General features: G+C 33.9%; 1 protein-coding gene across 2 annotated transcripts; it reads right to left on the minus strand.

Annotated features, from left to right (window-relative positions):
- Positions 1–310: 310 nt before the first annotated feature.
- On the minus strand, positions 311–16,757 carry LOC306858796 (anoctamin-6-like). 2 transcript variants are annotated; one of them, XM_079399521.1, is made up of 20 exons: positions 16,224–16,757; positions 14,625–14,692; positions 14,243–14,371; positions 13,112–13,180; positions 12,592–12,870; positions 12,408–12,521; positions 12,099–12,214; positions 11,861–11,995; positions 10,883–10,985; positions 10,681–10,741; positions 8,380–8,525; positions 8,205–8,282; positions 7,201–7,435; positions 5,948–6,117; positions 5,763–5,860; positions 4,883–5,013; positions 3,182–3,387; positions 2,884–3,101; positions 1,496–1,601; positions 311–1,405 (listed from the first exon to the last, which is right to left on the minus strand). In XM_079399521.1, exons 1-20 carry the CDS (start codon positions 16,309–16,311, stop codon positions 1,199–1,201), a joined length of 2,757 nt encoding a protein of 918 aa, XP_079255647.1. In that variant the 5' UTR covers positions 16,312–16,757; the 3' UTR covers positions 311–1,198. The 2 variants fall into 2 exon arrangements, with proteins under 2 accessions (XP_079255647.1, XP_079255648.1); XM_079399522.1 differs by having other exon boundaries at positions 16,228–16,318.
- Positions 16,758–18,802: the final 2,045 nt, after the last annotated feature.

Raw genomic sequence — 18,802 nt, forward strand, 5'->3', positions numbered from 1 at the left:
TTCTTCTAAACAAAACTAATAATAATAGTACTAATAATAATGATAATGCAAACGTATTTTGTATAATTCAGTTTATGTAATTTATCATTCTCATTTAGTTAAATATGTACTAAACTGAAATCAATATTATTAGATTATAAATTTAAAAACAGAAAATGCTAAATTAAAAACTGATTTAACACACGTTTAATAATTTAATTTATAACAATGTTTAGCGTGTATTTTACGTTTACTGTGGTAAATTGTAAGTAATATAGATAGACAAATTATTAAAATAATGCATGTTTGCTGAAGTGATGTAAACAGTCAGTATTGTACATCATCAAACATTTATTTTTTATATAAAAATGTGCAAATATACGTAAACACTGTTTTTTTTCAAATTGGTAAAAAAAAAACCCGGTAATATTCACAAACAGCATGACTGAAAAGTTAGCTGGGCTAAAACAATATTAATAAACTTAATTTATGACATATGCTCACATTATCATGTGTGACATTACCATGGTACAATTATGCTATCCAAGGTAATACCATATTACCATAATAAACCTTAATTATAAACACCACATTCATATAGTTATACAAATACCATGGTACACGATTGTCCAAAACACTTGGTATTACTTTTTTTGTTAGTATAGGTTATTTTAAAAAACATTAAGTGCTCCGTTTATTTTATATAAACTCAAAAAAACTTGATTTGTCAGCATAATCAAATAAAAATATATTTTATTGTTTTATACCAGATTATGCGCATTTGTTCAATAAAAAAGTGGTTTAAGATCACATATCTGGTTTTGATAATATATAATATGTAACAATATGTATTGAATGGATTGTCAGAACCAAGGCTGTTGATTTTTAATGGCCGTCTGCAACAAACTGAAGCTTATAATGATGTTTCTCACCCATAAAGAGCAATTTCTGAACATATTAAACTTAGTGGTTAAAGATCCTGCTCCTGTTTTATCTGCAGCAAGTGAATCACTTCATTCAGATACCATGAGCATATTATACAGCACTCAGCGTGAGAGGTGTCTGCTAAAATGAAAAAGACTATGCAAACATTCTTGGTCGTGTTTGTTTGAGGTTAAAGACTGAATTGGAGTCTGAGATGGGGTGCGGTTCAGGCATTTAGGTGAAGGACGGCAACGGATGTTGTTTCAGGTTTGACATGAGTTGGCATTTTAAGGCTTCACAGACTGAAATCCAACTCTGGTTCTTCAATCTCGTCCTGCAGATTGTCAGTGACAGGCTTCATGAGCTCCTTGAAGTGTTTGATGTTGGTTTCATGCAGGATGACCTGCGTCAGGTAACGCTCCCGTTTGATCTGCTCCTTCAGAGCTTCCGGCACGTCCGGGATCATGTAGGACAGCATGAACTTGGTGAAATAAACAATGTGCTGCGAGGAGAAGAAAACCGCATATTTACAACAACAGAACAAACATGTTTTATTAAGTTATCATTAGTTGTATCACATCTAGTCACTTACCTCAACCACAATCATAAAAGCCAGTTTGGCAGCAATAACGTGCCAATAATATATGCTGTACTCATATTGATTAGGATGACCGGGAGGATTCCTGAAATCACGATACCTGAAACATAAGAGGAGTCAATTAATACACAAGTCATAGTTTAAAAAACAACAACTGAACTTTATATAACGCTGTTTTGTTTAAAAAATAAATAAATGAAAATAATTCAAAATGTTTTGTCACTATATATATATATATATATACATATATGTAACACTTTACAATAAAGCAAATTTTGTTAGCATTAATTAATGCATTAACATTATCTTAGATTATCGAAATTAATTAATCTTTGTTAAATGTTAATTAATAAAAATGGAACTATTCTTTTTTTTTGTGTGTGTGTGTATATATATATGATATATAATCTTTATATATCTTTTGATTTTAATAATGTATTAGTAAATGTTAAATCTAAGATTAATATATGCTTTAGAAGTATTTTTCATTGTTCGTTCATGTTAACTAATACAGTTAGCAAATGTTAGCCAATATAACCTTGTTGTAAAGTATTGCCAAAATATTAAAGATACTTTAAAGAATCCTAACTAATACCCTTAACTAGAAGTACAAAAAATAACGATTTTTCTATATTAATAATGTTTAAATAATAAACTTTAACTACATTAATTATATCCTTTAAATAATTCACTTCAAAAAGATAAACCTCTAAATAATAAATCAAATATTACAAAATTAAACATTTATCATTTTTATTTACTGTAACTTGTTGGACTAAAATAACTAAAACTAAAATAAAAAGTATATAGACACTGAAAAAACTAATAAATTTAAAAAAAGCACAACATACTAAAACATTAACTAAACTGAACAAAATATAAAAAGTTTTATTTTTTAGTATTACACTAAAACAACACTGGGTCTCACTAAAAACGGCACGGATTATTTAGTAATCATACCAGTAGATGCTTTTCCACAGAACTAAAAAGATAATTTTTTTCCTGTGAAATCGGGTTGTAAAACTTGTTTTGGTTTTAAATAACCTTTCACTGAACTCCGCCTCAAAAACCACAGATCAATCTTTCTTTAGCTTCTCTTGCCTCCAGCCATATTATTAGACAAGCTTTTGCTCTTTTCTATGCAAATCTATGGAAGTCTTGTGTGTTTGGGTAGTTTTATATCAATGATTCAAACATACAGGTGTTGGAAGTCACTTATAATACTGTGTTTTCACTTTTCTGAACACATATGCATGCTGTGTATTAAAACGTAATTTCCAATTAAACATGCAGAAAAATGCTTGTAAAAGAGGCAAGCTTATAAAAGGATAAACTGAAAGCATTTTAGTGCAGTTACAGCTGGTCATGTTTTACAAGCTCACCGGCATGTAGTAATGTTGTTATTGTTGAACCAGCTCAGTGTCATGTTATTACTCAGCCTGCTGTTGTTACTGAAGTGGTTAATGTTGAAGACAGACAGCGAGCTGTTGATGAAGCCCGTCATGGTGTGGTCAGATCCATCTGAATAAGGGCTGACAGAAAACGCCCAGTAGTAAACCAGCCGAGGGATCATGTCAGAGGTGAAGGCAATGATGGCAGCCTGGAGAGGAAACACCCACAGTGAGTGAACGTCACCTCAATTACATAAGATGCAAAAACAATAACTTCCTCTCAACCCACATTCGTGGCCACCGCTAGAATCGCCACCCCCTGCAGGATGGGCTGCCAGGCGCCGATGTCTTGGGCCTTTTCTGGAACTATCCGCCGAAACTGAGTCGTGATCTTCCAGGCATCCACACGGATTTCACACAGGTTGTTAAACAGTGCCAGGAGAGGAGCCAACGGGAAGGACGCCACAAACAGAGTCACAAAACCAAACTGGATCACTGCAAACAAAACAAATAAAAACATTAAAGGGTAGTTCACCAAAAAATGCACGTGTGTTGTTAATTTACTCCCCCTCAAGTCAAGGTGATTTTAGGTGATTTTTTTGCTAAAATCATTCTCTTTGGTGATTCATAAAATGCAAGTCAATGGCTACCAGCACTCTAAGAATGAAAACAAGCACATACAGGTAACACAATTAATCCCTGTGACTCCTGATGATATATTGAGGTCTTATGAAGCGAGACGATCAGTGTGTGCAAGAAACTGAACATTATTTGCAGCATTATTACCTGTAATCCACAGCCTCCTGACTGATGTCCGGTTCACAAACGAATCATTCTTTTGAATTAGTTCTTTTTAGTGAACTGAATGAACCAGTTCTTTAAATCTGCAACAGTTCACGACTCGAGCAGCACAGATCTACAAGTTACTCAACCAAAACTCACTTTCAGACGCCTGACAGTCCCTTCGATTTGAATTTAGCCAAAATATCAGCATATCTGACCCTCTGAGGAATGAACTGATTCAGTGCTCCAGTTCCTCCTACAGTCACTGAACTGAGGAAACAGTTAGACTCGGACCGAAGATACTGGACTGCTGATTAAGACTGCTGATAAAGTTTTTTTATGCTTTAAACATGCAAAACATCCATGTTTCACATCATTAGTGGGTGCTTTAATAATATAATTAATATATGTTTCATGTGCTCAGGTAAACAAACTGAGGAATCAGTTATTTGAACCAGTTCATTGAAACAAACTGTCCAAAAGAACCAGTTCACAGAAAAGAATCAGATTTCCCCGTTTGTCTGAGGCTCCAGATTACAGGTAATAATGTTGTAAATAATGTGTAGTGTCTTGCACACGCTGATCATTTCTCTTCATAAGACCTCAATATATCATCACGAGTCATGGGTATTAATTTTGAGTTGCTTATATTTGCTTTTTTGACTCTCAAAGTGCCGGTAGCCATTAGCTATGTTTCCATCGACCTATTCTTATATGCATTTTAGAATATCGCATGAAAAACGCTGGATGGAAACGCCAAGATGCGCATAAATTTAAAAAAGTGCATAAAAAAAACTTATGCACACATTTGAGTAGGATAAACTTTTTATCTGATAAGAAAGAATGCGCATAAACTACGATGGAAACACATTTACCGAATTAATTCCTCCCATGCGCATTGAAAAAGTCATGTGAATTTGCGCTATGAGATGGGATAATGCTTTATTCGCAAATATTTTATGCGTTATTCCAGTTTTGCGCTTAAGTTTAATTCGAATCTTTGGATGGAAACGTAGCTATTAACTTGCATTTTATGAATCACCTTCTTTACTATTGTACTGAAGAAAAAAAAAGTCACGTACATCTTGGATGGCCTGAGGGTGAGAAAATTAACAGCAAATTTTCATTTTTGCATGAACTATCATTTTAAGACAAATGTGTTAATATACTGCAGCATCTCATGGTTCAGGTGTGTGTAAAGTCTCACCCATCTCCAGATATTCATAAAATAAGCCAAGATTTCCTATCGACTGGAGTTGATAGTCCTGTTCCCACCGAGGAATCACTTTCTCTGAACCCACCTTGGTGCAATGACGAAACATCAGATTCTTCACCCACCTAGAAACACCACTGTTATTAATCTGCGGTTTTAAGTCTGTTACTCGGTAGCAGTGTTATTTTGGAATCCTTGAGATATTATTATAGTTTTTATTAATATTTTGAATTCATTTAGATTTTAAATCAAGTTTATATATATATATATATATATATATATATATATATATATATATATATATATATATAAGTTTTAGTTTTTTTAGTTTCAGTTAACATTTAAACTGTAATAACCTTGATCAGTGCTGATGGTTAACTAATAAAAACGCAACAAAATGACTAAAACAGAAAATATAAAAACAAATGCAAAATATTAATAAAATCTATACTTTACTACAACAAAATTGGGTCTCATTAAACTATAAAAAACTAATAACACATTTTTGTTAACTGAAATACAGCTGAATTAAAATAAAAATGTTTTAGAAACTGGAATAAGTTTAAGTGAAATCACTAAATTACTAACTTTTAAATAAATAAATAAAAATTAAACCTAAACAGTTTTATGCAAAAAAGTAATAAATAGTTTCCAATTATTTCCACTCACTTCAAAGCGTTTTCAGTAGATTTACTAGGTCATGATAGGAGTCATTTTATCACATTACTGTCTTACACCACAGACATCTATTGTAACTGCATTACTGTAAACATGAATTAGGTTTGTTTTTACACACTGAGCGACAGGTTGAATGATTTTCTGTGATAATATCAGCATGTCATGAATCAGTTTGAGGTTTCTGTGTGAAACTCACGGCAGTAGGACCTCCTGTATGTTGTTCCAGACGGCCTTTCCTGTCATGATGATGGACAGCTGTGTGGTCAGTTCAGTCAGACAGCCGCCAGGATCACACTGAACACAACATTGTATATTCAGTTGTATATCAATTCATGCAAATATTTGCCAGTATTACCTCTTCATGTCACAGAAAAGTCTCACCTCCTCATTGCGGAATGCACCAAACCAGTAGACTGGCTCTCCCGGATAGCCCACCACCTTCCCTTTGAAGAAAGCGATGTAGAAGCAGGACGAGTAATAGTTCACAAACTGAAAGAGGAACATCTTCAGTGTCAGGCTGTTCTCGTACTCCGTTTTGGTCCGCGGCAGCTCTGCAGCACACAGAATGAGCGTTCATGATATGCGTCGTCTTTTTCTGCAAGTCAGGGTTTCTTAAACTTGGGTTTGAAAGCTAATAATGAATTAAATCATAAAAATAACAAATTGCAATAAATGAATAAATAGTTTTAAAATAATGAAATATTTTATTTGTTTACCTGCATGCTATGAGACCTTTAACTGGCATTAGAGAATTGTGAACATGCAAATCAGGGTTATTATTGTTTTCAAAATTTGAAATAAAGCTGAAATGAAATTAAAAAAAGAAAATGTGAAATGTTGCCATCGCAACTAAACGAAGATCAAGTTAATGCAGTAAAATTACTAACTGGAAATAAATGGCTAAATAACTCAATAAAAATCACATTATAATGGAAATAAAAATTAAACCTAAATAATAATATAAAATAATAAATAATAATACTAAAAATTTAACAAAAAATATTTAAATAAAAGTGAATTCAAAACCGCAATAAAAACTATAGTAGCATATAAATAATACAAATGAAAATTGCAATAAATTATTTTAAAAAAATCCAAATTAAAAAAAAAGAGAACATGCAAATCAGGGTTATTATCGTTAAGGAAAATAAAACTACTAACAATATTTTGAAGATTCTGTTTGTTTGAAATAAAGCTGAAATAAAACAAAAAGACAAAAAACTTAAATGAAGATTAGAAATGTTGCCTTGTCAAATAACTGAGATAATTTTAAAATTTAAAATTGCCATCTGGAAATAAATAAAACCTAAAAATGAACTAAAACTGAAATAAAAAAAATCTAAATCAACCTAAATAATAATGATAATATTTTACTATTTAATAAAAAATAGAAAAAAAAGAATAAAAATGTTACGAAAAACTCATTATTAACATTATTATACTAAAAAAATCTTTATTTAAAGAATAAGCATACAAATAGTACTAAAATAACACTGATGCCAACATATTGCTAAATTAATGAAATCTTAATTATTATCTAAAAAATAATATCACTCAGCGGGATTCAGCTGACAAAAACTGATGGGAATCATTGGTGTAAATAACCACTAGTGCGAGTGAAAGGGGTCACTTACCGAAGTCTGTGATCCAGATGGCCACTTTCTCGTAGACGTTATTGAGAATCATGATGATGATGAAGCTGATGATGGAGGCCGTGATGGACGTGGCCATCTGAGGGGTGACATATTCTTTGAACGGCTCCAGCTCCTTAGTATACGTCAGTTCATTTCGCAGCTTCGTAGAGAAAGTGATGAACATCGCCAGACGATACACGATCACACCGACCACCGACGCTATGATCAACAGGATCTACAACAAAAGCATCAGACAGACAGAGGATACATTCAATCTCTCATATCAACATGAAATGATAATCGCAAGCTATTTATGTGTGATGAGAACGCAAGTGATCTCAGAGCATGTATTTAGGGCTCTATGGAATTTGAGTTTTTCCCAAGTTTCGTTCATTTTTTTCCCCCCTAAATTCCATTTTTTGTGTTTTAATTATTCTGTGCACCATTTCGATTAGATTATAATTCTACTAGCTAGGCTACTAGATTAGATTTCAACAACAATTAATTAAAAGTAAAAAAAAAAAAAAAACATTGTTATGGCCCTAAATTCTAATTTTTTAATTTAAATTTTTTTTCTGATGAAGAGCGTCTAAGCTCGAAACGTCACCTGTGGTGAGAGCATAAATAAATATTTTTATATTTCTGGAGCTATGGTGTGCCCACTTTGATTTTCTGGATTACATTTTAAACATGTAAGTAAATTTTTATAATCAAAATGCATGTCTAATTAATTCTCATAAAAGAACACTCATAACTTTTCAAATTTTTTCTATTAATTAAATGAAAATTAAATAAACCCTTACATTTTTGGGAGCAAACAAAGTGCTGAACAACAGAGGTTCTAAACAGAGGTTTAATTCTAAAAATTTTAAATCTTATAGATGAAAAATTATGTGATTATCATATGGAAATCATAAAGGCCCTGTACTAATTATTTTGTGCTGATTTTTAGATGCCTTTTTTAATATTTAATTATATGTATGAAAGAGTAAGCACAATTTTACCCAGAATAACACAGTGCTGATGCCACACGACAATCTCAAGCACTTCCCGCAGGCCGTGTGAGGCACCTTCTCTGTGTTCTGTACAAAACAAACACAAAAGCTCTTTGTTAATGTCAACAACCTAAAAACAATGTATTCATCTGAATAGAGGCACTGCATGCAGTAAAACTCATACCTGTGTAACAGGGTTCACTCTCTCATAGATGCATTTGGCCTCATATTCGGGTCGAGGCTGTTCCTCCTGCTGAAGAAACTCCACCGTGTCCCAATCGTGCTCCAGTTTGGCCTGATAGCGCTTCCAGAACTCCAGAAACAGAGTCACTGCCAAAGACAAAACACATTGCATACAAAATGGCAAGATTCACACAAGGATAAAATAAAAATTAAACTAAACATGAAAATAAAAGCTGATTCAATATAGTAATAGTAAAAATTAAGATTATGAAATTGATAGGTCAAGTGTTAAGAAACTATAGATTTAAATAATATTTTGAATCAGTTTTTAAATGTTCTACTTTGATTTTAATTTTAGTGATTTTTTTCTTTTTTATTATAGTATCACTGAGATAAATATTATAGCTTTAAATAATATTTTGAATTAGTTTTTATTTTTATATATTCCATTTTCAGTTTAGTTTTAGTACGTTTGTGTTTTTTTGTCATTTTTTAGAAGTTTTTCATATACATATATTACTATAATATAATATAATTTTTGTTTCAGTTTTATTTGTTTGTTCATGTTAACTACTGAAGTTAACAAACTGAACCTGGTATAGTGTTACCAATGAAACATTTTGCATACAAAAACAGTAAAAGCTTTTTTTGAAACTCCAAGCATACTTATGCAATGCAACTAAACATTTAACAAACATGACTAATCACGCTGCAAGCTGGTTCTTGGCCAGAATAAGCTTCAATGTGGAGCAGGATTTCTGCCAGCAGACAAAGATTTGGAAACATTAGGTGCTTTCGACTTGAAGCACGGCTACAGACGGTGGTCAACGAGAGTAGCCGCTTGCAGTCAGGGGCGGAGTTGAAAACGGAGTCGTCAAGTCGGACACTTCGGGGCTCTCGTAGTTTGCTGCATCTACCTCAGTCATGGCAGATCACGTGGCGTTTGCTTGCTTTATTGCAGACGAACTGGAAGCTATAGAAATGCCGTTATTGTTGTATGAAATTGAGCACAATGAGCAACGAAAGTGAGTAAAGTTTCAATGTAATAAGTATTGTTTTTATATATCCAAAGGGACATGGGACCATACCCAACACCAGTGTGACTCGTTATTTCTAATACTAACCAATCAATGCAATTACACTTAACAATTTTCATTAGAAGTGATTCTTTTTTTATTACTATGTTGGTTTATGTTTTAATAAACCTTTAAGATGTATGTAATATTTTGAAATGGTGTCATCACGACAGAAACAAGTTTTAAGTAAATAAACAGAACATATTGAAAACTTGACTTGTGCAGTATGATTCATTATGTGTGTTTTTGCTACTGCAACTTAATAAAAATAATCTATGAAGATAATAATTGTATGTACTAAATGTGGTTTTCATTACAGATAAAAGAATTAGGATGTTACATATTTGTTTACTTATTTTACTATTTCTCCAGTTAGGTAAGCACATTTTAGTAAGTCAAAACACCGTGGACATTCATACGTGATCACCATGAACAGGCCTACGGATAAGCCCGATTTATTTGCCTTTCTATTATGATTTATACCAGCTTATGAAAGTGATCTGAATGTTGTATTAAGTTGACATCCAGCCAGAGTTGTTGGCAGTAATCACATGCAAGTGAAGATGGATGAACCCAGCAACTAGACAATTAGTATCAATCAGAATCCATGATGACCACATTATATTAAAAGTCTGTAAAATTGACATTTGATTTATTTCATAAAAAAATGATTATCTAAATAGGTTATGCAGCTTAATACTGTAAAGGGTCTGTATGAAAAAGGTCCAAAATAAACCTGTGCACAAAACCTATATAAACGAATTAACAAAAAAGTGATTGCAGTAAAAATAATTGTAATCTTTTAATAAACATGATTTACGAGATGAAGATGACATGAAAAGTTAATTTATTTTTACTTTTTTGAAAGTCCGTATATGAGCATTAGTGGGACTGAAGTTGTCAGAATAAACCCGAAATACACGTCGTTGTTGTCATGTGGTGAATTTGGCCAATCATGAAACAGCTGTGTCGTCATCAGCGCTCCCGCAGTCGCTCTGGAGAAATTGCGCTGGCTGAGTTAGCCGGCTGCTCTCGAAACGCTATCGCGGTACTTTGATGCCACACGTGACAGTGACGTGTGGTCGGTGCCGGTTCAAGTCGGACTAAATTTCTAACCGGCATGCACTGCTTCAAGTCAGCCGCCGATCGGTCTGCTAAGTGCTGCATGAAGTCGAACGCACCTATTAGTAGATGGGATCATGTGACCAGTGTGAGACATCACTCACCCCAAACAGACATGAAGATTGCAAACACTAATGTCCCATAATTATCGAATACACACAGTCTCTGTGGAGGAAAACCAACACAGAAACACATTCTCAGCTTCAGAGCATTTCGCAAAACAAACATCAGTTAAATCTTACATCAGACACCAAATCCCACAATCCTCCAGAGAAGAGGCTGTGGGTTTGTGTGTGTTTGACTCACTTTAGACGACTCACACGTGGTGTTCAGCCTCCAGTATGGACAGATATCACACTGAGGACACATAACAATTTCTCCACCAATCTGAGGGTCACACACCTCTTTGCTGCCAAACAAAGTGTCATAATCAGTCAAAATCAAGTGCTGCACAAGTAAGACTGGACCATTTGAGGAATAAATTCTTTTTTTTTGTAATACAAACTGCAATAACAATTCAGGTTTGATGTGTTTGTTTATAATTTGTTTACAATTTGCTATGTATTTGTATATATAAAGACCCAATTTATACTGTGAATGACTATTATTTGGAAATGTTTTGGTTTCTATTACTTTTCATAATTATTTTTTTCTACTGACAATAGTACTGTGCTGTTAGCGGCACTCTGTATTTTAATATAATGTATTTATTGTAATATCTTCTATAATTATTTATTTAATTTATTTTAAGTTTTGCTATTTAGGTTTATTTGATTTTTACTTTATTTATTGTAATTTATTTAATATTTAATTTTGTCCAAAATGTTGTTCATATATCAATATGGCTAAAAAATAATAGAGACAGCAAACATATTTATCATTTTAAATATTTTTAATAGTAATAATACTAACAATTACTATTATTTTTACAGAATAAAAATGACTAAAAACAGAATAATTAATTAATATTTCACTTTAATTTGAATCGTTTTTAATAATTAATATTCATATTTCACTTTAAATACAAAAAGTCGTCAGACAGTCTTTATCACGCTGCTGTGATACTGTACTGTTAGAGGTATTATTTATTTATTTTAATCCAATTTTATGTCATTTATTTTTATTTTTTGTTATAATTGATTTATTTTAATGTTCTGACCAAAATGCAATATGTCTATAAAATAATAATAATGGTACTACTACTACTACTACTACTACTACTACAAAAAAAAAGGTAAAATACTATTATAATTTTTACTTGGAAAAAAAAAAAGTCTGCTGTACCTCCATGTGCTGCTCTCTCTGGTCATGTATCCGTATATGAAACAACCAAGTCCGACTGCAGCAGCTAGAGTCAACATGATTGTGTAGAAACCCAACCAGGCGAAATAAATGCCGATCTTCTCACCAAAATACTTCCTGAAAGCAGAGGAGCATATTAACAAGCTCATCCATCCGAAAGGGATCAGAAGAAAAACCAGAAAAGGCATGAACGCATCAACAGAATGACACACAAACACACCTGATCAGGTCCAGCGGCTGCATCTTATAGAAGCTCTTGGGATGAGCCCACTCATTATACAGCAGAAACCGCTCATTAGGGCAATCGGGCTCTTTAGATTTCACATTAAATCTGCTCTGTTACAGAAATCACAAAAACAGTGAGAAAAAGCACATCAATACTCATGCATCCCTTCAGCTACTCTACATAATCTGCATTCAGTTTAAAATGGCCAGAAACATGACAATATCAAGAAAGTTAAAATGTAAAAAAAACTTCCTAAGCTAAATTCCAATAATTTTCCTAAGTGCATTAGAACATGATACTTACATCATGTAATGGATAAGCAGCCTTGTACACGCCTCCATCCAGCAGCTTACTGATGCCAAACTTCTTCACGGTTCCTTTGACGTCATACGCCGCTCGGCTGAGGATGTAGTACGCCTGCAACCCACGGCATATCAGTAAAACACAGGTGAACTGTGAGACACAGCGACTGCGATGTTCAACGCACCATTTTGCTCCTCATGGACGGCGTGAAGAACTGCTCTCTGTCCTTCACACAAAAACACTTCAGCTGATCCTTCCTGAAAGGAGCCGTGAAGAAGTCGGGCTCCTTGGCGATGACATCCTCGCTGGGGTAGAAGAGGCGCATGAAGCAGCTGTATGTTGACGACTGCGTTGCCAGATCGTTGGGCTGGATAGGCAGTTTGATGTGCAGGACTTCAGCGTAAGTGCACAAAACCTCAAAAGGCATGTGCACTTTCACATAGACGAGCTTCTCATCCATTACCTACAAAACACAGGGAGGAAACTCTCCCATCAGTGCTACAGGAAGACATACGTGCATTCAAAACCATAACATTCCTGCAGATCATAACAACAGGTTCAGACAGAACTCGCAGTATCCTTTCTGAGAAGTCCATATATACGGGTAAAACTAATATATACCAGGCATGAGGAATGCAGAAACACAAAGAAAAAACATCTCTATAGAAAGTCTTATTTAAATGCTGTGCGATTAAATGACTTACGGATTGTGTTGCTTCCAATTCCACACCTAAATTCACCAGGCTTCCTTCGAAAAACTCTCTGCGTCTTTGCTAGAGAATAATTGAGGAAAAAAGAGGGAATGTAGATAAAACTCTCAGATTTTGAGGTATATGAATGACACTGTTATAAAAATAATGCTGTAAGTAATGTTCAGTTTCTTGCACAGGTTGATTGTTTCACTTCATAAGACTTCAATATATCGTCAGGAGTCACAGGGATTAATTTTGTTACTTGTATGTGTTTTTTTGACTCTCAAAGTGCCGGTACCCATTGACTTGCATTTTATGAATCACCAAGGACTACAGATTCAGATAAAAATCTTCTTTACTGTTTTATTGAAGAACAAATGGCATCTACATCTTGGATGGCCAGAGAGTGAGTATATTACCAGCTAATTTTCATTTTTAGGTGAACTATGACTTTAAGGAAACAGTAACGTGGTTTAGTGATTGAGTTTTTTTTTTAGTATAATGCATGTGAATATCACATAAACATTTAAGCATCTCTCACAAATATTTGATCTTTCTAAATTCAAAAGAAGAAGATATAGATAAAATATCACTCAGAAATGTTCTATGACAAGTTTCAAGATTTTTACCTACTTAAGTCGGCTTAAAATCTGTTTTCTAAATGCATAATGCATATTACAGATATTATGAACATTTTTTTTCTCTTTACTTTTTTAACATAGCAAACAACATTTTATAATAACAGGCATTTAAAGAGCGTGTTTGTTACAGAAAGCCTTATACAAAGGAGGAGTTTGGGATTTATGAATAAAGAATTTGCCATTCTAAATCATAAAGTTGACAAAACTGTGGACTTCAGCATTTATATTCCAATTTTAAAGTTTACGAAATTGTAGCTGTTCAAATAAAGAATTCACCATTCAGAATGACAGTAGCCATTAACTTCCTTAGAAAGGGAAAAAACTATGCAAGTCATTGGCTACCATCAACTGTTTGATTACCAATATTCTTTCAAATATCTTCTTTTATGTATCTTTTGACCTATCTCTTTAAGGTAATTGCTGAGATTACTAGCAAAGGGCTGGAAGTTTCTGTTAGTCAACAGCTGAAGTAAATGAATGTGTGAAAGTGACTTTGACTTACTCTTCTCCTCATAACTGAGCCTTTTTTTTCAGATACATTTTTAGACTCATCCTCATAGGCCAAAATGAAGTCAATCCTTCTCTTTCCATCGTTGAAAAATAGTGAATCAGGGTTACCATTGAATTCAGACTGTGAACAGAAAACTGATGTTACAGAAAGTACAAAACCATCTGCAACATCTCTATTAAGTGACGCAAAAGAACTAATAAATAATAAAAGTTCCTTAATAAGCAGCTATGAGCTACTGAATTAATTCAGATAAATGTTCCACTTATAAACACTGAGATTTGTAATGAACTTACAACAGCAAATGAGTGTGTGTGTGTGTTTTGTCTAATAATATTTTCCTGTGTTTAACAAGGCGGATTGAAAAGAAACAAACCCGTTCCACTTTTGGCACTGCTTGACCTTTTGGCATAGATTTGTATGTTGGCAACTCTTCAGAATAAACTGAAAAAAGCATATACAAAATATTACAATAAAGTTAACATTCAAACAGCAATACATATGAGTCACGGATCCTCTGCAGTGAATGGGTGCCGTCAGAATGACAGTCCAAACAGCTGAAAAAAACACATGCTGCTTTTGGCTTCACAAAATGTTAATTAATGGAGTGGAGTGGTGTGGATTATTGTGATGCTTTTATCAGCTGTTCGTCACTCTGACGGCACCCATTCACTGCAGAGGATCCATTAGTGAGCAAGTTATGTAATGCTACATTTCTCCAAATCTGTTCCCATGAACAAACAATCTCATCTACATGTTGGATGGCCTGAGGGTGAGGAGCATCAAGCATTATTACACTCAAACTAATCAAACTAATTCACACACAGAAATCTCTGATATAATGTTTACTCACAAGGGAAAACCCAACCAAAACAAACCAGCCAGAGAGCAAAGCATAATGGGAAAAAATGTACTCAAATCAGATGTTGCTTGGCTGAGTGGAAAAAGGCTATAGCAACGGCCCCAAAACAGCCTGTAGAAGGAAAACTCCTCTGTCCAGGAACATCTGACTGACTTTATGAATAACGCCTCCACAACAGACTCCCATTCCAGCATGAGAAATAAAACCATCCATAAAACACACACTAAAGTCAATCCTCAGACTTTTCTGTTTCAGACACACGTGTATTTGTGAATACCAGTGTTTATCTATACCATATATTATTAGGCCATATATTAATAACAATTGTTATTACTACAAATATTTTATGAATTCAGAAAATTAAATCACTTTTACTGTGATACAGAAGCAAATTAACGGTAACATCATTATTAAGCTAACAAAAAACGTTCTTAGAACATTTCTGCAAGGTTCTCTCAAAGTTATGAACAAATGTTCTTCCAATAACATATATACAACATTCGTTATCTCGTGTTTAAAAGTGCTCTCAAAATATTAGTGCATAACATCATGTAGGCCTAAAGCGTTTTAGCTGGACGTCCATGTAACATTTTTTTTTCAGAACGTTCTAAAAACATTCGAAAGTTCAAAATGATACAATGTTCTCTCAACGTTCACATAACCAAGAAAAACTTGTTAAAACATTCAGAGAACATTAAAAAATAACGTTTTAAGTAATGTCAGCAAAACATTCTTTAAGCATTTTATTTGTTAAGAGTAGACACATACACATACTAAACACATGCAATTAATTATAATATAAAATAATACTAATATCACTTAGGAGAGCGTTAGATGCCCATTGGGAGGATGGTTGTGAGATGTAATAGTACTGCTGTATTGTTATGTTTTGCATCTTCCATATGCAAATATATTCCAGTCATTTAAGTCTGTATTCACTGTTTGTTGAATAATTTTGGACGCATTATGTGTTATGATCTCTAAAATACGACCTGATAACTTCTGATAAGCTCAGCGAATCGAAAAAGAAAGTAAAACGCCCTCTTTTTTCGGAGTTTTGTAAAAGAACGAGCTATAAAGACAGCAAGAACAAGTAAAGATGCAGAAACTCACCCACATCTGTCATTAAAGTCATCTCCACGTCTCCGTCTTCTGTTTCTGAGTCCAGCTCAAGAATGTCATTGTCTTCTGCTTCACTCATCTCTGCGACTTTCAACCCTTCACAAACTCTTCAGAAATCAAAACAGCATGTAACAGATATAAACCGAAGTCTAAATAACACCTTAGAGAAGCCACAGAGGGTGAAAGAACGAAGTGCGTGAAGTTTCTCTTCCAGTCTGAACTTGCTGAGAGTAGGTGGGGTCGGAAGAGGGTTTTTGGGGACTGTCAGAGAGCCATTTCATAATCCTTTGTGGTTGCCCTTGATGTTTTCTAGTTTCCGATTTTGAAATAATATCTGACTTTTGCGTTTAACTTCTGGTTTGCGCATAGTTTTTGTCTATGCAATGGTACATCTTTTTTACACTTGGCATTGGGTACGTCAAGAGTATTTTCTGTCACTAGTTAATTCATCTCGCTGTTTAAACGAGCAACTCTGTGTACTGAGTAAATTATTAACTTGCAAAGACAGAACGCATTTCAGAACTCATAGGAACTATGTCTGTGTCTTCGGTTTCACGCGGAGGGATTTGAGTGACGGACGTGTATAAACACATGCTTTTTCGCAACTTTCAATATTTTTATATCTATCAGATGTTCTTTAATACTTAAATGTGTATATGTAATTTTTAATAAATACGATTATTTAATTTAGTGAAACTAATGGTGATCTAGTACGCAAAAACATCAGTATAAGTCCACAAGCACAACATAGCTATGCAAATATCATAATTAAGCACCTTTACAGAAACACGTTTTAATTTATATTGGGTGTTGTTCAAAGTAGATAATGATGACCATGTATATTTTAAACGAATAAGATACGAATCATCAAGTGAATCGAGCTAATTGGTGCTCCATGTAGGAAGTTTTGTAGATAATGGTTTAAGGAAGAGGTATGGTTAAATATATTTGATTTATCTCATGTCAATATTTCCATTACAATAACAAAAAAAAGCATTTAAAATATATCATATTTCCTATATATAAGCACATAAAATAACACTTTTTGTTTTATTCAATAAAGTTCATTCAAAAAACAAACAAACACACACTTTGATTCTCTCTGATGGTTAGTGTTATTTATCCAATCTGAAGTGCAGTTGTCTGTTCGGTCCACAGAAGCGACTTCAGGTTCAGCCCCGAGGCCTTCAAATAATCGACAACATGGTTATAAAGAGGGGGTTTATTATGGCAAGCCGTTTGGACTTTTATTCCTTCTCAGGATATGAATTATTGATATCAGCAATTCAATTTTTACTAGTTAAATGTCACCATAGGCTGCCATTCAAAATCAATAGCTGATATCAAGAATGAATTTCTTACTAGTTGAAATTCCAATTTCACATATCAGAAATACAATTCTTACTAGTAAAAATGCATTTTCTTGATATCAACAGTTTAATTGTCACTAGTGACAATGATCATTTCTGATATCTGAAAATGTATTTCTGATATCAACAATTTAATTCTTGATATCAGAAATGAACATTGTCACTAGTGACAATTAAACTGTTGATATCAAGAATTCAATTGGAAATGCAGTCCAGGGTAATATATGACAGTCTATGTGGTATTTTGAGCAAATGTCTTTTGCTTTCAGCTTCAGCAAGTATCTTTGGTTTCAAAGCATCTGCCAGTTGACTACCTGATCTTTAATTTCCCATGTTCTGTATTTGAAGTAAACTTTAAAACAGTACAGACCATGCAAATTATTACCGGCCTGTAATACAATATTTTGATATATAATATCTCGAAAAAGAGGAGAAGAAATAAACCAAAAACCAGAAAAAAAAACCAGATCAAGAAACCGCTTAAATTACAACTCTATTGAACTATAAAATTAAATTATGAATTAGAAGAATATCTCCAGAGTGTCAACGACACAAAGCAGAGACAGATCCTGAGCAAGTACAGGCTCAGTGAGCACAGACTAGCCATCGAGACCGGCAGACACAGAAAGAGCTGGTTACCCAGAGAGCAAAGAGTGTGTGTTCACTGTGAGACAGAGACACACTTCCTACTTCACTGTTACCAATTTAAATCAATCAGAGACATACATCAACAAATTCACAAACAACATATAGAACTTTACAGCCATGACTGAAGAGGAACAAATAAAGATTATACTAGGAGAGGGACAGACAGCAGCACTGACTGCGAGATATGTGTGGATGTGCCACAGCCTGAGAGACAGCAGCTGAACGTGTGTGTGTGTGTGTGTGTGTGTGTGCGTGTGTGCCACAGCCTGAGAGACAGCAGCTGAACGTGTGTGTGTGTGTGTGTGTGTGTGCGTGTGTGCCACAGCCTGAGAGACAGCAGCTGAACGTGTGTGTGTGTGTGTGTGTGCGTGTGTGCCACAGCCTGAGAGACAGCAGGTGAACGTGCATAATGTGTGCAATATGTATATTATGCAGTGAAACTCAGCCTGTGTGTTTTTTATATGTTAAACACTGTGGTATGAAATGTTCACACAAGTTCTACACTGTTTATTTAAGTTTATATTGTTATAATGTTTTTTATTCTATTATTTT

Source organism: Barbus barbus (genome assembly GCF_936440315.1).
Source record: "Barbus barbus genome assembly, chromosome: 39".
Lineage (NCBI taxonomy): Eukaryota > Metazoa > Chordata > Actinopteri > Cypriniformes > Cyprinidae > Barbus > Barbus barbus.